Source organism: Peromyscus eremicus, chromosome X (genome assembly GCF_949786415.1).
Source record: "Peromyscus eremicus chromosome X, PerEre_H2_v1, whole genome shotgun sequence".
NCBI classification, from domain to species: domain Eukaryota; kingdom Metazoa; phylum Chordata; class Mammalia; order Rodentia; family Cricetidae; genus Peromyscus; species Peromyscus eremicus.
Window position 1 is genome coordinate 30886950 of NC_081439.1, and position 26672 is coordinate 30913621.

General features: G+C 33.5%; 1 protein-coding gene across 1 annotated transcript in view; it reads left to right on the forward strand.

Moving 5' to 3' along the window:
• Nucleotides 1–26672, forward strand: part of Cnksr2 (connector enhancer of kinase suppressor of Ras 2) — a 237507-nt gene that overhangs the window by 44019 nt on the left and 166816 nt on the right. The window contains exons 2-4 of the mRNA XM_059251058.1: nucleotides 4767–4930; nucleotides 9830–10032; nucleotides 17390–17477. Of these exons, the coding sequence (XP_059107041.1) occupies nucleotides 4767–4930; nucleotides 9830–10032; nucleotides 17390–17477 (455 nt within the window). The remainder of the gene's footprint in view (nucleotides 1–4766; nucleotides 4931–9829; nucleotides 10033–17389; nucleotides 17478–26672) is intronic.

Consider the following 26672-nt stretch of genomic DNA (forward strand, 5'->3'; position numbering starts at 1 on the left):
TGAGAATCCATGTGAAAATGAATTGTATGTTACTTGTTAGAGAGCAACGATGTTTATGCAAAGGGATAACTGAACAATTGCATTGACTAACATAGAGAAGAGTTTGCCAAGTCAGCATGGATTATATTGATTTCAGGGTTGTCTAAAGACTAATGAGAATGCTTGCTCTTTTATTCATTTGAATGCAGCTTTAGCATATGTGTCTGTCAGGTACTTTACATTTTTCTCATTTCCTGGAAATATGTCAGCATGGAATTTAGTCCTTGGTAGTTTTAACTAGCATTGTTTTCACCTTCGTGAAAAAAGAGTATGATTCTGTTACCTAATGTTATTTTGTCTCATAAAAAACTATGGTTTTCTCTTTTCATTATGCTGCCCTTTTTTGCAAGAATGCCATCCACTTTATTGTTGGAAATTTTTTTAAACTTTAGGTGGTCTGATGTAGTCAGAACAGATCCAACCTCAAATCCTCTAGGACCAGGTTTTAGTCTTGATTTTCTGGTTAGTTACTTACTACATATACTTAGGGAGTTACTTAATCTTGCTGTTTTAATTTCTTGTTTTCCCCAACATAATATTTTTATTAATTATTTGAGAATTTTGTACAGTGCACCCCAATCACACATCAGCTTCCCATTCCTCCTGGGTTCACCCTCCCATCCTAGCACTCCCCTCCCACTCCAAATTTAAAAACATCAAGTCCAATTTGTGTTGCCCATATACTTATTGGTGCATGGTCAAGGTTTAAAACTGATGTAACAATAGTCCCTTATTTGGCACCTCCTTATCTACTCTTCATCCTCACCAATACTATGTAATTTCCTAAGGGAATATTCTGTATGCAAGCCCTTTGCCTTTTTCATTGCTAAGTTACTCCCCAACCCCTCACCATCTGGTTTCTGTTTTTATTGTTTTAATACACCTTTGACTAAAATCACTGATGATCTGTTAATTGTCAAATTCAGGATAGTTTCATTCCTTATATGAATGGGATGCTTTATTGCATTTAATTACTTGTCTATCCCAACTACCTTATTATCTGTTCCTCTCTGAACTGTATTTGTTCCCATTCTTAGATGCAGTTTTCTGTAGCCATCTTTAGGTGTTCTGGCCCATTATATTTTTTTACCCTATGTACTTTCCCCAGAGCATCCTATCCATTTATATTTTTAGGCCTTCACTACTTTCCTTAATGCATCAAGTTTTAATAATCGTTTTGCATACCTATCTCAATCTTGAAAGAAATATATTTCACAAGATCCATGTCATATTTACTCTTCTATCACCAGCATTCAGGGCTGTGCATGACACATAGTTTCCTCATCTTCCTCTTGTTGCTGACATGAATATTTTCCTTTTCAAATAAGAATCCCATTTTACTTTGTGACACTGTCACATTTTATTTAGTACAGACTCTTTAGGTACTTAGCATACATTTGTAATAATAGTACCAGTGTACATGATTGTTTTGCTTTTTAAATTTTCAGTGCACCTTCATGTGTATTTATACAATAGTCTTAAAGTTTTTAGGTAGGAGTCTCTCCTCTTATACTCATAGTCTACCTTCATTTGTACCTATCTTCTCCTTATTTTTTCTGTTTCAATAGAAATAAATGGTTCTTTTCTACATACAAATATTTTCAAGTATCTGACAGCCCAGATTTTCCAGGTATCTTCTTCCTGCTCTCTCCTCTTATTATAATCTCTGTTGAAGACTCCTCTGCTCATTCAATGCTGTCTTATTTCATAACCATGAAAATAACACTCATGACGAGAAACCATAAATAACATGATATGTTCCCTTATTGCCAAAGTACAGCTCCAGATGAGGGCAGGGTCTGAAGATGGGTGGATGCAAGAGCATCAATGGAGGAATAAGACACAGGATACTTCTTAGTATCATTTTAAGAGAGATGGACAGAGAGGAAGCATACAGGTGTCATCTCCAGTGGGACAGGTCCTAGCAGAGGATGTAAGGAATCAGAAGAAGGAAGTGAGGCAGGCCATGGTAGTCAGGAGAATCTTGTAGCTTAACTGACTAGCAGCCAGAGTTCATCTTTATTTATATAGAATTTAGTAAGCAGGGATACATTCATGATGTTCCAAAACATAGATCATATCGTTTTTTGGTTTTGGACATGTGTTTCACTTCCTTTTACTCATCTTTTAGTCATCATTAATAAACTATGACAGAACAGAGTTATCATTTCCAATCATTTTCCCTCAAGTTTTGACATCATTAATAAACAGAGTTGTCATTCTTACTCATTAACCCCATAATCCAATTTTTAAGAATCTAGAGGCATACAACACCTTTTCTCAGGCTGGTAGCTTTGGTTGCTTCAAGGACACTAGACCAAAACAAAATCTTCAACCGCCCTGGGCATTTTGCCGTGTCCCAACAGTATATTATTAACACTTGTGATGAGAGTACCCAAGAAAAATCCTCAGGCCAACACTGCTGCAGTTATTAGTTCTGGCATAATACAATGTTTATATTTTACATCTTTATAGAATTTATTTATATGTCTAATCCTAGCCTTCTGTTGTTCCTTGGTTATATGTCACCATAGTGGCTCTGCATATGCTAACATTTCTAAGAAAGGGAAGTCCCTTGACATCTCATATTTTATCATCTTTCCACTGCATACTTTGCTCATCAAAATGTCTTTGTGTAGGGCAGAGGTATATGCCACATAATTGTCTGAGTGTACAGAGGAAAGAGGCTTATACTTTGACCTGTGGCCAACTCTTCTAGCCTACCGAATCTTGCTGATTTTTTTTTTTTTGAGACAGCATTTCTCCATGTAGTTTTTGGGTGCCTGTTATGGATCTTGCTCTGTAGACTGGGCGGGCCTCAAACTCAAGAGATCTGCCTGGCTTTGCCTCCCAAGTGCTAGGATTAAAGGTGTGCACCACTGCTGCCTGGCTCTTGTTGACCTTTTTAAGTTTACTTTGTTTTGAATTATCTTGTTCCTTTGTAAGTACAGGGACAGATGTTTCAAGAATGTCTCAAGGCGTAATGGAGACCTCCAAGTAGATAAGGATATCTCCCTCAAAGTGTGGGGGGGAATAGTATGTTCAGGACTGTCCTGGAGAAGCTTAGATGCAGCATTCCTGGGAGAAGGCATAAATGATTCATAAGAAACTGTCCAGCAATCTAATATCCTCAAATTGTACAAATATTAAAAGTGCCCCAAGTATGTAACAGGTGGAGGTGAAAACCAAAGGTGACATGGCAGCCATCATGTGGCTCAGCTTTGCTGGATCTTTGTCAAGCAGCTGTGCTGGCTTTATGACTTCTGCCATTCCATTCAGATATGGCTGTGCCACCTTATTATATTCTCAAACTTTCTTTAAAAAACTTTAGTTTGCCGGGCGGTGGTGGCGCACGCCTTTAATCCCAGCACTCGGGAGGCAGAGCCAGGCGGATCTCTGTGAGTTCGAGGCCAGCCTGGGCTACCAAGTGAGTTCCAGGACAGGTGCAAAGCTGCACAGAGAAACCCTGTCTCGAAAAACCAAAAAAAAAAAAAAAAAAAAAAAAAAAAAAAAAAAAAAAACTTTAGTTTGTGGTTTTCCACAATACTATTTTTTCATTGATTCTTCACTGCTATGTGAGTATTGGCGAGGGCCAAAATTATTTCACTTAATACAGCAACATGAAGACAATTATATGTTGTCAGGAACCAGACTGTTTTTAGGACTGTTTTTCTCTCTTGAGGCTATATATCTCTATTGCAGGTCTTTGTTCATTTGGTATATATGTTTTAACCATATCTTTCCCCCTCCTCTACTTGCTTATGATTTCTACTCCCTCATAATTTTTGCCAAGATGTAGCACATTGTGGAATCTTATCTCCCTTTTTGATATAATCAATACCACTTAGTTTGTGTTAGTTATTTAATTTTCTTGATAATCCTTACCTAAAATTTTAGAGGCCTAGTCATATTATTCCAATTTGCCATTTGTGCCAGTCCACTTTTGTAAATGATTGAACATTAACTATAGGCTGGACAATCACTTATTAATTGTCATGGGGAATCTTGAAAGAATTATTTTAAGAACATAAATTCTAATGTGATTATATACTATGAACTTGAATTAAATCCAAATGATAATGAATTAGGGAATTCATTGCAGCTTTAAAAAAAGAAAAGAAAAGAAAGAGTGCTTAGGTCTATAAAGAGTGACAGAATACAGCATGAAGGAAATCAGGGTTTTTTTTTTAAATTTATCTTTAAGATAGCAGAGTGTTAAATACAAAAGGCATCAAAGAATAGAAATTTATTGAAACAAAGTATTTAGTTTTAAAATGATTGAAGTAGTTCTATGGTGATAGAAGACAGGAGTTCAGAGTTCAGGAAGACAGATTCATTAGGCTATGTAGAAAGAATAAGGCCCCTTCCTATGAAATTATGTTAAAGAAAAAGTAGTAGTATGGCACATGTAAATCTGAAAGTAGGGGAACCTGTTTATATTCATTATTCTGCATATTTGTCTGAAATCAAAACTTAGAAGAGAAGTGAGGTTTTTAGTGATTACCCAGTAAAGTTTGAATAGGAATAGGAATCTAATAATGAAGAATATAATATTTTGCTACAGCTCACATATATATTGAGAAGAGGTGGAAGATTTGACTAGTCCAATGTGAAAATGGATTTAAGTTTTGGCATGGTAGGAGTTATTGCTGGCTTCCCATCTGCCCATCAATTTGTTTGTTTCAACAATATTTTTCTATTTTGTTCTTTTTAATTTTATTTTATAGGTCTTGATGACTGTTTGCAGCAGTATATTAAGAACTTTGAGAGGGAGAAGATCAGTGGAGATCAGCTGCTACGCATCACACATCAGGAACTAGAAGATCTGGGAGTCAGCCGTATTGGCCATCAGGAGCTGATCTTGGAGGCAGTTGACCTTCTGTGTGCATTGGTAAGGACTGAAACTGGTTGGAAAGAAAACTTGATGTCTGTCTTCCACTATCCACTTTTTTGACTTTTTTCTCTCTCTTTTATTATAACCTAGATACATGTATGTGAAAATTCTCATTTTTAAGTATAGTATTTATATACTTACATGTAGTATTTGTATACTTCTGTAAATTTAATCCATTAGTGCTAAATGACAAAGAAGCTTAAAACTCAACTAGTAATATTTTATTTCACCATGTGAAAAACAAGTTGGAGCTTAGCTAAGGAGAATTTTAGCAGTGGTGCTTTATATATACAATTATGTATAATCAGTTGTAAAATCCAGTTCTTCTAAATTTTGAAATATTAAGTTATCGTGTTTTTAAAAAGCTTTAAAACAAATTATTTAGATATTATTTCCACACATAAGCAGTGAAAATAAAATATCACACATTATATGATAGCTTTCTTCAGTTAATGAAAATGCATAATAAAGTCAAGAGAAATGAATGTCAAAATAAACTTTTTCTAAGCTTGTGATAATACGTTAGATATTCTGATATTAGATATAGTCATAGATTTCCTCCAGATAAAGTCAGGTAAAACTAACCTGAATGATTTAAATTATTTCAGTTATTTTTAAGATAAGAGAACTAAATACATATAGAAAAAATGATATCTACATAATGCTATAACCTGAATTTGAATATTGGCTCAACCAGATCCTGAGAACTCATGAGCATATCATTTAACTCGTAGCCATAGTTTGTTTAAAGCTGAGATAATCATACCACTTCCTTTTAGTGGTATGAAGAATAAGGAATTATGTTTGTATAGTGCCTAATTCAGTGTTTAGCACACACTATACAATAACTATTATTTAGATGATGACTAGTAAAATCAAATGGATAAATTAAATACAGTTCAACTGAAGCATCAATTTATATACTTAGTAATTTTTCAACTGTGAGTAAGACTTGACTTTTGTCCCCTTGTAAAACATATTTGAGGAGAATGGCAAATAAATAATCAATCCTAATACTGTAATGACCAAAATATAGAATATGTGGTAAATATTGTAGAAATACAGAAAAAAGAAAATAACTGTTTTTATTGATCTACATGGGTGCATATTACATAATCAGCCTATTGGAGGATGAGTATGACTGGTGGGTGGAGGAAGCAAGAGAATGGTATTCCACATAGATAAAATAATGCATACACACACACACACACACACACACACACACACACACACACACACGGGGGGTGAGAGAGAGTGAGAGAGAGAGAGAGAGAGAGAGAGAGAGAGAGAGAGAGAGAGAGATATTAACTGACTGATTGAGACCAGAATGTGGACTCACAATCTACCTGATTCAGATTGAAGCAGTTATGCCTGAAGCAAAAGACCATACTAATGGTAAGAAAAGGACCTAGTGTTTAAGCACACTAATCTTCAAATTCATGTCTCACTGGCCCTGAAGTTACTGTAGAGGTAGAAGTAGGTTGTAGAGGGATAATAACCTAGCAGTCTCTGTTTGCCACATTTTACAGTGTTTGTAGTTCAGTGTTTCAGAGCTTGACGTTCAAACATATATATCTGATGACAGTAGCTCCTCTTGTTTGACAGACTCCTGCACTGTCAGTTGGATGAAGGAAAGATGGCATCATGTGTAGTTCATCTAGACATGTAGGCTTTTGGAGTTTGGCTCACATATAAAAACAGTATCAGAGGTTATGTCTAGACCATTTTTAAAATTGAGCCATGGAACTGTGCTGAATTTTTTCATATGCTAAGCTCTACAGTTCAAGCTTCAGCATCTTAGTGTTGCATAATTTGAATACTTCCTCATGTAGTTACTCTGTTTTGGAAGATGGCACAGAGGAAAGAAATGCCAAAACATTAAATTCCTATGTTTTTCTGTGTTTGCTCAGCAGTCATCTGGTAACATACTTCAGATATTGAACATCCTTTTCATCCCTTCCAAATGGCTACATATCAGCTAGTCAGAAGTACAGACATTGTCCAGTGGATCCAACAGATGTTTTCTAGTGATTATAAAGTAAATTTATTAGCAGAGAATTCTATTATACTTGCATCGTCATTTAAATTTGGGAAGTAAGCTACCTTATCAACAAATTGAGCTGACTAGACCAGGAATTCACTGTTAGAAATAGAAATCTGTGTTATCTCTCTGGCTTATGCTGGCTGGCCTTACTACTTTTCCTTTACTTCTATTTATATCTTTCTTTCAACAAGTATATATTCATGTTCAAACATGCTACTGGTGGGAATACAAACATGAAAAATGCATGGTCTGTACCCTCAAGATCCCATTAAGGAAGATAAAAGTTGATAAAGACAATACAGATTTAAAAACAACACTGAGAAATATTGCTGAGTGGTGTAGAAAGTGTTGGTGACATTTGCAGGTTGGAAAGATATTTTCTGAGCAAAAAAGAAATTAGTTGGGGGCTGGAGAGATGCCATAAGTATTAACAGCACTGGCTTCTCTTTCACAGTAAGATTCCAGCACCATAGAAAGTTTACAACCTCCAATTCCAGAGGATCTGACACCTACTTCTGACCTTTACAGGCATTGTTCACACGTGGTACACAGAAATACATGCAGGCAAAATACTCATATACCTTGCATAAAATAAAAACAAAATTTTAACATTAAAAATTAACTATAGTACATCAATTTTAAAAAGAAGTTATCTGTGAATAAGGAATTTTATGTTTAAAGACAAGTATGAAAGAACATGGAATGATTAGGAGAAAATGAAAATATTGGTTGTTTGGTATTATATGATGATATATGACAAAAAGAAAGAAAGATCACATACATATTCTGTAGTATAATTTTTCACTTAGTTCTGTGGTTGCCCAGTCGACTCTTCCAAGATAGTCTTGTCTAATTAAAAATATCATTTTTCTTTAATTTTTCTGTGCAATGGTTAGCATGAACAGGGCATTAAATTAATATCTTACTGAATGAAACTTTGAGAGAACTATGATCTCTTCTCCTTTTTACATATTTTTTGAAGTTTCTGTTCCTAGTGTAAAGACACAGAAAAATTACCAAATTTCTTTGTTTCTTTTAAGCTATGCTATTTCTGTCTCTCTTGTTTTGAAGTTAGTCCTTATAGGGAACAATTATTGTAGTTGCTAACAAAAATCCAGGGTTTATTTAGTCATTTTCCATTCTTGTACCATTAAACATCATATATATTAATTAAATGTGCAATGTTATTCCCAAAAGAAGTAATATAATTATGATTTAGAGGCTCATTAACTCTTTCAAGGTATGATGCTTTATCATTCTTAAATGAAAGTACAAATATTATCTATAACAGTAAAAGCATAAAGTGTGAACAGTTTATTGTATAGCCCTTAATGTGCTGACAATGTATTTTTATTGGGAATTATAGGTGAATTGATTGAAATTGATAATCATAATTATCAGGATAATGATTGTCATTTCATTTTATACACTTTTAATATAATAGTTATTTTTATGAAAAAATTGATGCCTGAAGTTGCTAAGATTTTGTTTCTTGGAACCATAATTGCTTAACTTATTCAAAATAATCTGCTTTCTAAAAACTTTCATTAAAGCAAGACTTTTAGAATTCACCAATATTTACAAAGAAAAGTATTATAAATCTAAATATCTGCTGCATGGTGCATTCAAATTAAAGATTCATTAAAATGAAATAGACATTATAAAATTTTTGGTGTTAATATTAAATTTTTAGTTAGGTGTTTAATGAGAATTTGTGACTAATGAGGATTTAGCCAACTTTATTTTCTAAAATGTTGAATGTGTTCCTTCATTTCTGTCATACATAATATTTTACATGTATGTAATTAAAAGAGAAGATGTATGAATTTAATGCTAATTTATTAAGACTAGACTGTCTTTGTTGAGTTAGTTCTAAATCATGACTGCTTCCCGGTCCACATGTTAGTGTCCAAGTATATGAACATGTAGGTAATAAATAGGACAAAGAACGCGGCTAAGTATATCTCATACACAGGTTTTTGTTTTCTTGAAGAAATCCTTTCAAAAATATCTGTCTAGGTTAGGATTTGTATTGCTGTGATGAAACATTATGACCCAAAGTGACTTGGGGAGGAAAGGGTTGTTGTTTGTTTGTTTTTGCTATACTTGCACATCACAGTTCATCACTGAGGCAGTCAGGGCAGAAACCTGTGAACAGGAGCAGATGCAGAGGCCATTAAGGAGTCCTGCTTACAGGCTTGTTCTTCATGGCTGCCTACTCAGCCTACTTTCTTTTGGTCTGTCTGTCTGTCTGTCTGTCTGTCTTTCTTTCTTTCTTTTTTTTTTTTTTTTTTTTTTTTTTTGTATTTCAAGACAGGTTTCTCTGTGTAGCCCTGGCTGACCTGGAATTCGCTCTGTAGACCAGATTGTCCTTGAACTTGAGTGCTGGGATTAAAGGTGTATACCACCACTGCTTGGTTTCAGCCTACTTTCTTATTGACACCCAGGACCACTGGTTCAGGGGTGGCACCACTCACAATGGACTGTGCCTTCCCACAACAATCACTAATCAATAAAATGCCCTACAGGCTTTCCTGTGAACAGCCAGATCTTATGGAGGCATTTTCTCAATTGAAGTTCCCTGCTTTCAGATGACTAGCTTGTTTCAAGTTCAGATAAAAGCTAGCTAGCACATCTTTATTATAATTGTTTTCTTTGATATCCCCAAACATGCATTTGACTATGGGTTCCACTAAGCCAGGAATCTCTCTTACTCATTTGTAATTCTAACATTGTCCCACTGCTATTACATAGTAAAATGCCCAGTAAATTCTTTATTTATATCAGTAAGTTTTTTAATACATAAAGGAAATATTGTCATTAAATGTATTTTTCTCTGTTTTATTATTCAGAATTATGGCTTAGAAACAGAAAATCTAAAAACCCTTTCCCACAAGTTGAATGCATCTGCCAAAAATCTACAGAACTTCATAACAGGAAGGAGAAGGAGTGGCCATTATGATGGGAGGACCAGCAGAAAATTGCCGAACGACTTTCTGACCTCGGTTGTGGATCTGATTGGAGCAGCCAAGAGTCTCCTTGCTTGGTTGGACAGGTACACTCTTCTCCATGTTTCATAAGTAACTCCTATTCATATACCAGTTTTTACCATAGCATTGTTTCATATTTCCTATGAAAATATTAGACAGAGAAGTAAAAATAATAAATATCTGGTTATGATTCATAAGAGTTTTGGGTCATTAGCATGTAGATATGAATCTTTTGTAAAATTTTATATCAAGATAGATAATCACTAGTTTATCTCTGTCAAGCACAAAAATCACTTTGCTGTTTTCTAAGCAAAACTGTTTGCCTATCATAACAAAATGTACAGTGTCTCCTGGGTTTCTTCATTCCTTTTGCTAATGATCATATTGAGAGAGCAATGAGTAAGTAGATACTGTGACTTTGTTAGCATGTGCTCCTTGTCTAGTTGCTCTAGTTTGTACACTTCTCTTGGAATAGATATCAGAGCATAAAATTTATAATATGAAATGGGAAAGATTAAACTTTTATATTAGGTTGGCTATTGCCATGAACTTGGATTACAATTAAAAATAGACTAAATGAGCTTTCTGTTTTCATAGATCATGGTATTACCCTGTCTTGTAATCTCATAAGAAATTCTGATAATTTACAGTCTTGCCAGAGTTCCTCCTTCAAAGCACATCAGTAAGATACAAATTGGCTTTTTAAAAAAATGAGACCTTATATCTAAAATAAAGGCTTTATACTTTTATTTATTTTTTGTTTTTGTTTTTTGTTTTTTGAGACAAGGCCTTACTATATAGTCTTGGCTGTCCCATGTAGATCAGGCTGGCCTGGGATGCACAGAGATTCACCTGCCTCAGTTTCCCAAGTGCCACAATGGCCAGCTAGGTTTTGTGCATTTAAAGTAGAAGTTAATTTTACTTAGTTTTATATTATCTAAATTATATCAATGCATAATATATAGTTATGGTATTAAATCTTGATTTAGACACTAAACTATATACTACCAGATTTTTAAAACAGTAAATGAAAATGTAGTTTCAACATAGTATATATAAACTACACTGATCAATTGTTTAAAGTAATTGCATTTTTAAACATTTTTTTTAGAATTTCGTGTTAGAACTATACTTACATAATTTCTACTCCACACTCTCCTCCCTCTAGTTCTTCCCATGTCTCACTCAACTTTATGACTTCTTAAATTATTATTGTTAAACACACATGCATATGTGTGCATGCGCGCACACACACACACACACACACACACACACACACACACACACACACATGCAACCTGTCTGAGTCCATTTAATGTTGCTCAAATGTGTACATGTTTGGAGATGACCACTTGGCATTGGATAACCTACCAGGGTCTTATTTTAAAAATACAGACTGTAAATATCGTGGCTATAAATATTGCTGAGCATGTTTCTGTGGATATTGAGTGCTTTGAGCATATGTCAGGGAATGGTATAGCTGGTCATGTGGTAGATTTATTTTTAGTTTTTGACTTCTAGTCTGGCTGTACCAGTTTGTATTTCCATCAACAGTGGACAATGTGAATTGTTTTGTTGATCTTTGGAATTCTGACTGGGGTGAGATGAAATCTCAAACTTGTTTTCCTTTGCAATTCCCAATTGCTGAGGGTGGTAAACACATGAGGTATTTCTTAGATGTTTTTATTTTTTTCTATTGAGAACACTGTTCAAGGCCAAGGCCCACTTTTTAAATGACTCTGTGTTGTTTTTTTATTTCCTTATGTACTCTGGATATTAATCTTCTGTCAGATGTATAGCTGACAAAGATTCTCTCCCATTCCGTGGGCTTCCTCTTCAACCTGTTGATTGTTTCTTTGGCTGTGCAGTTGCTTTTTAGTTTCATGAAGTTCCACTTGTCAATTGTTAACCTTAATTCTTGGGCAACTGAAGTCTTAGTCAGAAAGTCCTTTCCTACACCTATATCATGTGGGCACTGCTATATTTTCTTGTAGCAATTTCCATGTTTCAGGTTTCATGTTTAGGTCTTTGATCCATTTGTATTTTTGTGCAAGGTGATAAGTATGGGTCTAATTTCATCCTTTTACATGTGGACACCCAGTTTTTCCAGTGCTATGTGTTGAAGATGCTTGCTCTTCTCCAGAGAACGTTTTTGACATCCTTGTCAAATATGAAGTGCCTGAAGTTATATATGCTCATGTTTGGGCCTTCTACCATGTTTTTATATTTATTGCTTTTATATTTTTATTTTTGTGATTATAATATTATAACAATATTTCTCCCTTCCCTCCAAACTTTACCATACACCCCTCCCCTTGCTCTCTTTCAAATTCATGGCATCTTTTTTAATTAGCTGTTATTACATGCATATCTGTATACATACATACATACATACATACATAATCCTAAATAGAACATGCTCTGACTGTGTAATGTTGGTTATATGTATGTTTTTCAGGACTGACAATTTTGTATTGGACAACAAATTGGTTGCTCTTCCGCAGGGAAGAAAGTTCTCCCACTTTCAGTGTTTCTTAGGTGCCTGTGGTTAGTTGTGTAGAGTTGAAGCCTTCTGGGCTTTTTCTTCTTCACTTTGGCATGTCTATTGGTTAGTCCTTGTTGAGATCATGTTTAAGCAGTCGTGTTGGTGAGAGGTTATGGGTGTAGATGCTGACATTGCCAGGAGACACAATCTGAAGTGTAGAATAGCAATCCCTTCAGTATTCTTTTTGCTTAGGATTGCTTTGGCTATTCAGTGTCATTTCTAGTTGTATATGGATTTTAGAACGATTTTTTTCGATTTCTGTGAAGAATGGTGTGGCTATTTTGATATTTAATTTAATCTGTAAATTGCTTTTTATAGGATGATTATTTACACAATATTAATTTTACTGATTCATGAATATGGATATCTTTAATTTTTTAGTATCTTTCCCAACTTCTTCAGAGTTTTTAATTTTTCATTGTAGAGGTCTTTCACCTCCTTTTTTGGGTTTATCCAAGACATTTTATTATCTTTGATGCTATGATAAATTTGGAGTATGCCCATGATCTCTTTCTCAGTGTGTTTGTCGTTGATATCTAAAAGGGGTAAAGATTTTTGTAAGTTGATTTTACACCTTGCCACTTTGCTAAATATTGTTTCTAGCATTTTCTGGTGACATTTTGGTATCTCTTATGTATACCATATTATCTGCAAATAGAAACAATTTGACTTCATTTCCTGTTAATTTCCCTTTAATTTCCATCACCTGCATTATTTCTCCAACTAGTGCTTCTAGCACTATATTGAAAAGGATTTGGGGATAGTGGACAGCCCTATCTCATTCCTGATTTTAATGAGATTGTGAATTTTTCTCCATTTAGTATAATGCTGGCTATGGAGTAATCATATAGCTTTAAACTAAGAAAATATTTTAAATTGCACCGTAAAAAAGAAAGCACGGTGAGCAATCCATGGAGACTGAGCCAGTATAAGCAGCATTCCTCCATAGCCTATGCTTCAGTTCCTGCCTCCAGGTTCTCATCTCAAGTTCCCCACTTATTCCCTACCTGATAGCATGTTACTCTAAGCTGAAATAACCTCCATATATACATATATAGTAAATATTAGCCCTAGTCAATAAGATATTGCTTAATTGTTAATGCGTAAATAACATTGGTTTTAGTTCTATTTACAATCACTATTATTTGCCCTGTAACTGTACATTCATTTATCCCGAAATAAAATTATTTAAGTAAATTCCATTATATTTTCTTTTCACTATACTATTACATAGAGTGATTAGAGAATGCTTTTGTTTCCTAATGGTGGTCATGAGTATACACACTCCAAATTAATTTTTACAATATAATAGTTTTTGAGACTCTGTTGTATTATGTATTATTACATTTTATCATTAATACAACTCTTGATAAGCATCAGTTCAGTTCACCTCCATGTACAAACACCCACAGCAATCCATGAAGTCATCCAATGGCTATTTTATGCTTATTTCATAGGAAGTGAAATGTGACAAAAAGCCTAAAGAAAATAGTTTAGTGTACATTTTGTACTATATCACATAGAAGTATTCAATTAATTTAGAGGCTATTTGATATTTTGACCACAAAAATCAAATAAGTACTTAAAAGCAATGCAAAAATGTAAATTGTGGTAACTTTTAAATTCTATAGAATCTTTTGTAAATTGAAAAAAGGGATTGAATGTTTTTTATTTTTAATCACAGAAAAATTCAAGTGTAGACTGGCTTGATTATTAACATTGCTTTAACAGCTTGAGTTAAAAGAAAAAAAAAAAACTGACCTTGGTGGCACATACCTTTAATTCCAGCACTGAAGAGGCAGGTTGATCTCTGTGAGTTCCAGGTCAGCCTGGTCTACACACTGCACTCCAGACCAGCCAGTCAAAAATACCTACTGAGACCCTGTCTCAAAAAAAGTTAAAAAAAAAAGAAAGAAAAGAAATAAAATAATAAGAAAAAAGAAATTCTTGGCATTTGCACTTTATGGGAAAGACAATGGGGTGCAGTCCAGGGTGATTGTTTTATTTAGATCTGTGAATTTCAAAGATTCCTTGTTGTAGAAGATTGGAGAAGACCAATGCTAGAAAAAGGAATACTACTTTGGAGGCTTTTTCAGGATTTAATAACTGCTAGTACTGACAGTGATTGCTATGCTAACCATGGTGGTGACAGTCTTTGGCATTTATAACTTTAGTCATACTTATTCAGTCAAAACAATCCAAAAGGATTGTCCTTACTTTACAAGTGGGCAAACTAGGATTTAGAGTGGTTAAATTCAAAACCAAATGAGTAAATGGTGCTAGTACCTGATAGATCCTGATAATCTTAGGATATATATAGTTTATCTTCTCCACTGCTATGAGATTTTAATTAGTGAAGCAATAATAAGAATGAAAGAATATTCAAGTTGTTTGGGTAGATAAGTAAGGCCTAGGGACAGTAAGAGCTAGAGAGTCAAAGAATGAGGACATTTAGAATAAATAAGACATGCCTGACTTGGCTGACCCAGTGAATAATCAAAATAGGCAAACCCACTATCCAATAGGAGATATAAGGAAAAAATTAGAATATATTTTGATTGTCTTATTTGATTATTCAAAAATATTAGACCTTCCTAGCATGCTATATGTCCTTAGTTATGAAATAGGGCTATTGTTCTTATTAACTATTTTGTCTATAATATGTCATTCAAGATAGCAGAGATTTCTCTTATACTTTGCTCACTGATATAGTTAATCAGAAAAGGCCCTAGCCTGTACTGTATACTTTATATTTTTTGAGGGAATAGAGAGATATGGGATAAGAAATGAGCCCTTTGGACCACCAACAATTTAAAACTGATTAAAAGTTTAGCTCATGCTGAGCATGGTGGCATACTCCTTTAATCCTAGCACTTGAGACACAGAGGCAGAAGCAGGAACTGAGTTCAAGGCCAGCCTGGTCTATAGAACGAGTCCCAGGACAGCCAGGGCAATGCAGAGAAATCCTGCATAAAAAAAAAAGAGAGAGAGAGAAGTTTAACTCAAGAAAACAAATATAGACCTGTAATCAGAATAAAGAGGAGTTTATGTGAAAGTAGTGTTATGGAAGCAAAAAAAAAATTTGAAGGAAAAAAGACAGTTATCAATATGGACAGATGTTGCTAAGAGATTAGATAGGATAAAGTATGTGGTAGATTAGGAAATCAGGATATTTGTGAATTATTTGGTTGAACATAATGTGAAAAAAGCTGCAGGATAGTTTTCTATTTTAACTTTCTCTGTGATTCAATTTTTAATCTTTAGTGATTGTGGAAAAAGAATATTAAGACAAATTCTAAGTCCTAATAGTATATTAGGGAACTTGACTTTGTTCCCTACTCTGCCTTGGGTTGTAGGAATATCTATCTGTATTTCTCCTTGGCCCATAGAAATTTTAGAATGTATTGTTACCAATTTAAATGTAATAGAATCTTATCTACAATCGTGTTAGATGAGAAATATTCATTTGTTTTGCTGGTAAGCAGTATAAACTTCTGTTAGATATTGTTAGTGAATATGTGTTTATTATATGTTTAGTTTTCAAACAAAAATGTTTTCTACGTAGCAGCAGTTCATTACAACATTCCACATACACCCTTTTTTGTATATCCTAAAATCTTTTTAAAAATCTTTTAACCTTTATTGTTATTTTATGTGTATGAGTGTTACGCATTTATGCATGTCTGCACACCCTGCACATGTAGTGCCCATAGAGGCTAGAAGAAAGTATTAGATCTCCTGGAACTGGAGTTGTGAGCCACCATGCGGGTGCTAGGAATTGAACTAGGTCCTCTGGAAGAACAGTAAGCTTTCTTAACTGCTGAACCATCTCTCCACACTCCGGGTCCTAAAAAGTATACACAGATAGCAAAACACAATAATTCAATGCTAGAAAAGTGAAAGGAGTAGTATCCATGACCATTGTTACAAATCTCTAAAGTACACTGGAATGTATATGCTTTGGTTTTCTTTGCATTAACTAAAATTTAATTACTTCTTAAGTATAAAATTTCCATATGAATAATGCCATGTAAATGTTAAGATTTTGATTTTTTGGTATATATTTGATTTGTAAGATTTATCCATTACAATTAAATATTGCTAAGTATTTTGTCTTATTTTAAAGTTCTTTGTATATAAAATTGTCAGCTTACATGAAATGGAACAATTCCCTGAATACGTTGTCCTTAAATGAGATTGAAGTAATGATAAACTCTAGGTAAATTTATGGTAGTGTTTAACTGCATATGACTGTGGGCCCTGCATTCAGACTTCTGGGTCTGAACACTAGCTCCCAGACTCACTCATTCTGTCACTAAACATTTATCTACCTTCATTGTTCTATTTTCTAAAACTAAAATAATAAAAGAATACCTATTTCAGAAGAGTTACTGTGTATATTAAGTTAGTATGTATGTCACAATTAGAATAGTAATTCACATATAGTAAGCTGGCAGTAACCACTAGTTTATTAATACTGCTAGCATTTAATTATGAGTATTTCAAGTAAATGTCATATTTAAAGTGTTAAGTTTCTTTGGAAAGTAAATACTAAATAAAACACTGCTTTTGATTAAGCTTTCCTTTTCTATTTTGTATTTGATATAGTAAAGGAGCCTTGAAAAAAGCATCAAAGAACAAATTTTAAGAAATTTATAAAGAAAAATTTGATAGATATAAAATTATTTCTAAATTTTAATTCTTCTAATTTCACTCATTTTAATCTAAACGAGTCTCAAATATTATTTTATCACTATGTAAGCTTTATAACAATTCATTTCATTATTATTCAAAATCTTATGTTATACTATTTCATTTTGGTGAATTTCACTCAAAAGCTGTTCTTAATAATCACAGTCTTTGTTTTTCCATTGTAGGTCACCATTTGCTGCTGTGACAGACTATTCAGTCACAAGAAATAACGTCATACAACTCTGCTTGGAACTAACAACAATCGTGCAACAGGTATTGACTGACGGCATTTCCTTTGGTTAAATTACTAGCTATTTTATATTTCAAAAATGAGCAAATGATTTTTTAAAAGCAAATTATTTATTGAAAAGTATGCATGTATCATAAGTTTTGTTTATCAGAAGATAGAAAATGAATTGGTGTACCTAACTTCATTATTATAAGATGATGTCTGTCAGTTTCATCTTCAATGGAATGTCTAAACTGTATCACTTTCACACAATTAAATAACTCCATTCAACAAGTTCAGATTTTTGCTCTAAGATAGTGATAGTTTTACTTTGTGTGTACACATACACAAATAAATATACCTAAGAGCTTTTGGTAATGATCTAATTACTTGATCTGATTTTTCACTTAAATATAAGCCAGAGATTCCAAGATCAAATGCCTTCAGGAGTGCAACAACTAGTATAAAATTTGAATCAATTCTTTTATAAAACAATGAGAAATGTCAGAGACTGAAGTAAATTTACTAGTAGATCTATAGAAATTTATCTAAATAAAGTACATCTAGGAGGATTGACATTAATAGGTACAACTCTCCATCATAAGTCTTATGGTACCCTGTTGCCACTGCTTCTTTCTCAGGGTACCATTATCTAGTGATGCAGGAATTGGGAGAAAAGGGGGTAATGTATAGTGATGCAAAAAATTATTGGATAAGCTCAGGAAACTGTGGTCAACTTTATCCTTGTGCCACCTGTTCTTGATTATCAGCCATAGCTCTCAGGTTGCTATATTGTTTATAATTCCTCAAAAAATAGGAAATTTGATTAATATAGAGTTACTCACTTCAGTATACTTTGGTTCTATCATGTAGATTTTTTGCATCATATATCTCACACTTTAGGTTCTCAATATTTTCATTTAGGGCCTAGTGAATAACATTGTTACTCCTCATCATGGCATACATTAGGCATTCATCAGAATTATATGATGGAGATGAAAAGCTTTTGTTAGTCAAAGAAACATTCATGATGATGGGAAACATTTTTTAGCATTTTATTTATTTTCTTTCTTTTTTCTTTTCCTTATTCTTTTCGCATATAATACATCCTGACTGCAGTTTCCCCTCTCTCTACTCTTCCCAGTTTCCCCTCCACCTACTCTATCCCCAAGATCCACAGCTCCTCTGTTTCACTTCAGAAAAGAGCAGGCCTCCCAGGGATAGCAACCTAACATGGCATAACAGGATGCACTAAGTCTAGGCACAAAGCCTCATCAAGGCTAGATGAGGCAACCCAGTAAGAGGAAAAAGGTAATGGGAAACAGTTTATTAGCTTAGATGTACTCGAGTGGTCTGTGTCTCTTCACATTTGATAGTGATAAATTACTTTTTTAAAAAAATTCAACTAGAAAATTGAAAGAAGCATGGAATTTTGAAAGTACAGATTAATAAATATTTTTTTCTGTAAAGGGCCATATCTAGATAGTAAATATTTAAGACTTTGTAGGCTAGATTGTACCTATCACAATTATCTCTCTTATTTTATGGCAAAAATAGCAGGCACATATAAATGTATGAATGTATTTAGGATCCATTAAAATTTGATTCATAAAAGTAGGCCAAATTTCAGTCATAGCTATTGGCCTGTGTTCCAGAGCAGTGGAGTCCAGTGTGACCAACTGCTGTTTGATACCATGAAGAGTTGTTAGAAATGTGAAATGCTTGGGACCCACTTCAAATGTATTATAGGTAGGGCCCAAGAGCTTGCATCTTTGCAAGTTTTTTAGGTGGTTTTGGTTGACATGCATTGCTCTAGGGAACAGAGGTAATAGCAATAACATAACTTATAGCTAATGTTTCCTGTTGTTATGACTTGTCAGAAACATTTATTTTTATTTTTTATTGGAAAATTTTTTTTCATACAATATATTCTGATCATGGTTCCCCTCCCCTAACTCCTTCCAGATATCCTCACCTCTCAACCCACCCAATTCCAGGCCCTTTCTTTCTCTTTAGAATACAGACAACCAGTAAAAACAAACAAATCATAATTTACAAAAACAAAAAAGGTATCAGAAACATTTTTAATGTATTTTCTAGAGTGTTATTCTATATACTTTTGTTTTTTAACACAGTCTGTGTGCACACAGTAATAAAACACATAATTAACACTTTACTGTTACTTGGTAAAAATCTATAGTAATTTTATTATGTGTTATTAAATCTTTTTTGCTTTTACATGACACCAAAGACAATTGGAACATTGTGAAATTAAAATGAAATGTATTGTTTATTTTTATTTTTATACTAAAGGAATTCACTTATTGCTATTTTTATTATATCAACTGTGAAAATATTTTCAAGTATATTTGTGAAATAAAAGTTGCTGTTTTTGAGTAGTGGGCCAACACTTTTTGTTTTTATAAACCAAGACTGCAATTCAAAATGGCAGCTATGAGTTTGCTTGTAATCCTTGAGGATCATCAAGTAATCATTGCTTAACTCACACATACTCAATGTTTTCTTATTTGGAAAGGCAGTACGCAACGGGATTTTCAACAAAAGTTACATATAATATGAGGTAAAAATAGTTTTCTGTGTTTAGAATTTACAGATTATACAACACACCTTTGTTCTTAACCTTCAGCTATTATTTCAAGAAGAATATGGAAATCATTTCTAGTGAATTAACATTTTTCTGCAGAGATAAGCAGTGATGGAAATGCAGTCCATGTCAGATGGCTAGCCCACACATTCTGGGATTTTAAGAGCCTGCCATATAAATAGTACTTAATTAATTTCTTACTTTTCTCCAGATCGCATGAATGTCTGCTATTGACAGTTACTCTTTATAAAACATACCCCATTCTCATATTGCCCTCTAAGGCTTGTTGCTGTTCTCTATAGGACTTTTCAGTAGCTTTGCTGTTCAGCTCAACATTCTCCTTAAGCATCTTATTATAAGTCAATAATGGGTTTAAGTTTTACTACTTAGAAGTCAGAAAACATTAAGTAGACCAGAGAAGTGTAGTAGAATATTATTTTAAGGTGTGTTACTTTTGCTTATGTTGCATTTGTTTAACTCTGTGAAGCTGTGTTACTGTGCCTGTATAAAACACCTGGTGATCTAATAAAGAACTGGCCAATAGCAAGGCAGGAGAAAGGATAGGTGGGGCTGGCAGGCAGAGAGTATAAATAGAAGGGGAAATCTGGGAAGAGGGATTGGAGATCTAAGATCTAGGAGCCAGAGAAGGAGAAGGACATCAGGGGCCAGCCACCCAGCTACACAGTGAGCCACAGAATAAGAATAAGATATAATTATGGAAGTTAGAGAACGGGAAAAGCCCAGAGGAAAAGGTAGACAGAATAAGTAAAGGAAAGCTGGCTAGAAACTAAGCAAGCAAAGGCCGGGCATTCATAAGCAATAATAAGCCTCTAGGTGTGATTTATTTGGGAGCTGGGTGGTGGGGTCCCGAAAAAGAGCAAAACTACCCAACAACAGAGAAGAGATTATTTTACAGGATGATCTTTAAATACATATTGTGTTGACCAAACATAAAATTATTAAAATACTCCAAATGTACTTAGAACACAGAAGGACGTTTTGTGTCCTCCATACCCGCTATATACTCTGTTTAGATGATGGTGTACCCTCTTCGGACATTTTGCTCATACGTTACCAGCTTCTGTATTTTAAAATTCAGTAGCTCATGACATTTGTCACATATACTTCTACCTCATTCTCATTTTCCCATCACATGTCCTGTTTGATGTGTCATCTTTACTTTTGAACAAAATCTTACGTTGTTGGCTTTTTCCTTGGTTTTCCTCATTCCTAATTTGTACCTAGTTCTGTTGTTCCTTAAAAGAAACATTAAATGCAAATTCCTCTTAATAAATAATGTCATGACATCCTGTTTTAATCTGTCTATCAGTATAGAATTGATCACCATTGAATTAGTCATTGCAAATCTAAGCCCATGTTGCTGTTTACAAATGAATTGCTAACTTCTTCCTTTGGGATTCAAAGGAGCTAACATGCTGTTCCAGGATAACTTCGATTTTATCTTCAAGAACTCCCATGTGTCTTAACTGTACTCTAACTCATATAGATAAATTATCATTAGTCTGACTTCTTCCTTTGGGATTCAAGCGAGCTAACATGCTGTTCCAGCATAACTTTGGTTTTATCTTCAAGAACTCCCATATGTATTAACTGTACTCTAACTCATATGGATAAATTATCATTAGTAAAACAGTTCTTAGTTTATCTATTCATCTTATGATACCTCTGTGCAATATGTCCTATATATCTTCCATCTCTGCCTTATTAAAATTATGTCCTATCCTTTAAGGACTTTGAGAAATGCTACTTCATTTGTGAAGCTTTCTTGATTTCCCGCATGTGCTTTTGTCTTCTCTCACTATTGAGTCTTTATTGTAATGTTGTTCCTGCTACAGTTGAAATTAAGTGTAATACCTTGCTTTTGGTCTTTTACTTTCCCACACATTCACTGCTCACCTTTTTTCTGTAAAAGATTAGACTAGTGACTTGTAAAATTCTCTTTTATCCCCCTTTTTGGTGTATAATTCGTTGTGTGAGCAGAGGTAGAGGTCCTCATTGTTGTGTGCATAGCATTTCACATACTTTCTGGGGCAGTTATATGCTATGAATAACAATTATCTTACTTTCATTAGTGAAGAACTCCTTAAAGACAGAAACAGTGTCTTTCTTAGTTTATATACACTATTGGTTAAAAAGAAATTGACTGAGCAAAATTATTCTCTGTGGCTGGCATGTGTTCATTTGTCTTTAGCAAAGAAAGAAAGAAAAAAATAAATTAAGTGTTACTCTTTTTAATTAACTCTCATCTGAAAAAGCTTCCATTCTGTTTCTTTTATTCATATTTTAAAAAACCTCAACAATATCCATCATATTAAATTTCCTTTTATTAGTTACTATACGATTATGAGGGCTGATGACATAGCTCAGTGATAGAACACTTGTCTTGTATGTATACGGCACTCCTTCAATCATCAGTGCTATAAAAGGTAAAAATAAATAATAAGTGATTATTTATCCTCATAACCGTATTCCAGGCTAGCCTAAAATATCTTTCCTGAAACACCATACAGATGCCTAATGCTAACAAAATGTATCTTTTAGGAATTCTGTATATTAGTAGACAAAACTTATCTCTGAATTACTGCACTGTTTTTCTGCTATAATGATACAATCTAAGGTTTTCTGAGCTCTGTGTTCTGTTTCTGCCCATAGTATCAATAGGAATGAGGACTGATAGATAAAATCATGAAATAAAATAGTTAACTGTTTATTTCCCAATAGTGAATCTATGGACAGACTACTACTGAGGGATCTGGATGCAGAGATCCATGACTAGGCCCCAGGTGGATCTCTGGGAGTCCAATTAGCGAGAATGAGGAGGGTTTATATGAGCGAGAATTGTTGAGACCAAGGTCGGATAAAGCACAGAGACAAATAGCCGAACAAACGGAAACACATGAAATATGAACCAATGGCTGAGGGGTCCCCAACTGGATCAGGCCCTCTGAGTGGGTGAGACAATTGATTGGCTTGATCTGTTTGGGAGGCATCCAGGCAGTGGCACTGGGTCCTGTGCTCATTGCATGAGTTGGCTGTTTGAAACCTGGGGCCTATGCAGGGTCCCTTGGCTCGGCCTGGGAGGAGGGGACTGGACCTACCTGGACTGAGTCCACCAGGTTGATCTCAGTCTGCGGGGAAGGCTTTGCCCTGGAGGAGATTGGAATGGGGGGCGGGCTGGGGGGAAGGTGAGGGTGGCGGGAGGGGGGAGAACAAGGGAATCTGTGGCTGATATGTAGAACTGAATTGTATTGCAAAATAAAAATTTAAAAAAAAAAATTTCCCAAAGTGAATTTAAGATTATAAGAAAAGAAGGATTTTTTTGCACACCAAAGGAATGTTAGTTTAAGTTTGACAAACGAACCTATCATAAACAATTCCTAAAGTTATATTTAAAATAAATTACATATAGTTAACATCCAACAAAATGTCTAATCCCGCCATTTTATATAAATAGTAGCCAAAGGTTTATTTGGAAATATATGAAGTACCTAAATATAGAAATTAAACTTTAGCTGCCACTTAAAAGGACAACTTGAATAAGTAAGGAATAGACTTTAAAAAATATCTAGGCCATGCATTTATTACCAGGCTTTCAAGAAATCTCACCTGAACAGTTTTATGCTTTGAAATATGCTGTGCTTAAAATGATTTTTCACTCTACTTTAATTATTTTTATTCCCTTTGCAGCAAGATGAGATGATCAATATCTAAAAATAAACTGTCATAAATGGCTTTTCTCCCTTTCTTAACACAAAGGGGTGGTACAATAAAGTAAGTGGAAAATTCTTATTGATGTTGGACACTTCTATTTCGAATAATGTTAAAATTAAAGAGGAAAAACACTATAAATTTCCTTTGAAAATCTCCATTTGGAGGAATTTACATAGTCTAATTTAATCTATATCATTTTTTCTTGTTCTGTGTTTGGATAGGTTGAGATTTTTGAAGCATTTGAAGATACTTTTCCCTAACATTTTGTTCCCTACATAAAATTCGTTATAAAAACACAAGAAAAAATGGAGAAACTTGTTTTAAAAATCTTAACTGGAAAGAATTCTCACAAAGAACTGAATCTTCTTTTTAGAGCCCTGTCAGCAACTGAATCAGAAAAATGAGACAGGTACCCACGCATTTCTTGTCAGCATTGAAATAATTGCCATGATACCTGTCTTCGTGGGTATCAGCATAACCTAAAATAAATCTACTGTACCATTTTAATATTCTCTACTTCAGACAAAAACTGAGATTGTCACTAATTAAGAAAATGAACACTAAAGTGTTGTCAGTTTGAAAGGTAAAGCCTTGATGAGGTTGAGAGTACTTGGGACAAGGGACAAGGATGAAGGCAGTTTGTTTGGGGAGATGCAACCCAGCTCTCCTGAATATCAGTCCACACTGAAAAATTCATGTAATGGCTTTTACAATTTGTAACCATAAGTGATCACATCTAGCTCAAAGTTATTGGAAGGATCAAAATAAATGGGAGTTAAAATGGCTACGAGAAGACAAATGAAAAACAAGAGGAATGTAACAAGAGATTTGATAAGGGGGTAAAATATTTTTATTTAAAAACCAAATGTACATTTTTTTCTCCTATTACTGTCTGTTAGTTTTCTTGGCCAAAATTTACACTTATATTTGAATTATATGCTGAGAAAATAGTTTCAAGTGTTGTAAAACATTTTTAAATCAGATTTCCATTTATTGAACTCAGAGTGAATACTTTCTTTTAAAAATTCAATTACTGGCAAAATGCTTTTACTTGAAATAGTTGTTCTGTTTTTCTGAGCTTTTTTTTTTTTACTTTGCTCTATTTTTACCTGGCATAGTTATTTTACTTTGTTATAAATACATATTTAAGAAAAGAAAAAGGTATTATTTTATTAATACACTTTAAATAGCCATACTGAAGAATTTATTTTGCTGAGCAATCTCACTTAAATTATGTTTTTGTTTTTTTTAGACATTTAGTTTTATAATACCTTTTATATAAAATGAAATTGAATATTATATTAACTATCCTACAATTATGATTTTGAAAGTAAAAATATAAATGAACAAGTTGAGTATATATCTCTTAAAAATTGTCTCACTAAAATTTAATTAGTTTTATCTATTTAACTTTGGGATTTTTAGTTACTCAAGCTAATCACTTGTGAGAACATTATAACTTTTTATGGCAGTGAAATAGAATTTTTGATTTATATTTTAGAGTATACAATTTATAAATACTTAGAAAATATTGCAGAATTTGTAAAAAAAATGTAGCCTAGAATTCATTTTAAATTTTTAATTAATGATTTATTCACAGAAAAATTCTTAATAATAGCTGTCAGTCTACCTAATCTTAATTTGTCTTTTGGAATATATCTTAACATTTACATTTAAATGTAATGCAGAAGTTAATGTTGGTCATATATGAACTTGCCACTCATACTTACATTTATAAATCACTTAGATTTGAGCATGTACAACTCAAAACATGTCCATTTTTGTGGTCAATGTATAGTAGTCATACAAAATATATGTATCAATAAAGCAAACTTTAGTTACATACATTTAGTGATGTAAAATGGTGGACTAAATTGTACTTGAACAGGCAGAATATATATTCTTTAGTTCATGCAGTGTTAAGGCATGAAAAGCTGGGCCAGAGTTGTCTCATAGTCATTTTGAACACAGCTTTAAATACTTTTGCTGCATCCTCAGGGTTAGTGCTTGAGCCTTCTTGAATCAGACATTCTAGGTGACCTGAAAACTGAACAGGGCTCTTGGGATTGAAACTAGAGCATTTCAGACCAAAAACCAGGGCAAGCCTTATATATAATTTTTAACCAGTATGAATTATATTAATTCAGCATACTCAGTGAAGATAGTATGAAAGTTGATTCTATTTTTCCTTCATATTTAAACTAATACTTTTAATTCAATTCATCTATAGTTTATCCTTTACGTTTTCTTTAGCTGCTTTAATAATTCAGAAGCAGTGTTTTTATCTTTTCAGGTTTCCTATTTTATCCTAATATAATACATCAAAAGTCAGATAATAGAAGTATTAGAGACAGTAGCAAAATAGCTTGAAGATTTTATCTGAATACACATATAAAAGTGGAACTAGCAAAGTTGATAGTACATTAAATGTATGTATAACTGTATGTTTTCAAAGGCCTATTAGTGGGTTAGAATGTTATAATCAGATAAAAGTACACATGCATAAGAATTTTCATGATCTTAAGTAATCACTGAGTTACATATTTTCTTAAGGCTCAGGATGAAAGAATGAGTGAATAAATTACTGCATGCTAGAAATTCCTCAAAGTCATCCTGTCAAAACACTTTTAAAGATGTAGGCTGCAGCATTTTCTGTACCAAAAAGAATAGATAGTTTATACTGCACTAGTTAAGTTCTTTTAGATGGGAATTGACAATGTACTATTTCTCATACTTCTGCCTTATTTACTATATTATAGTTAAATTTTGTATTATAATGTGCAATATTCTATATTTACAAAAGAATATATGTGGCATGTTTGCTATAGAGCATAATAATAAATATCATACAAATTGATCTTATAAATTTAATACTTGGTTCTTCCTATTCTCATGTGGTCTT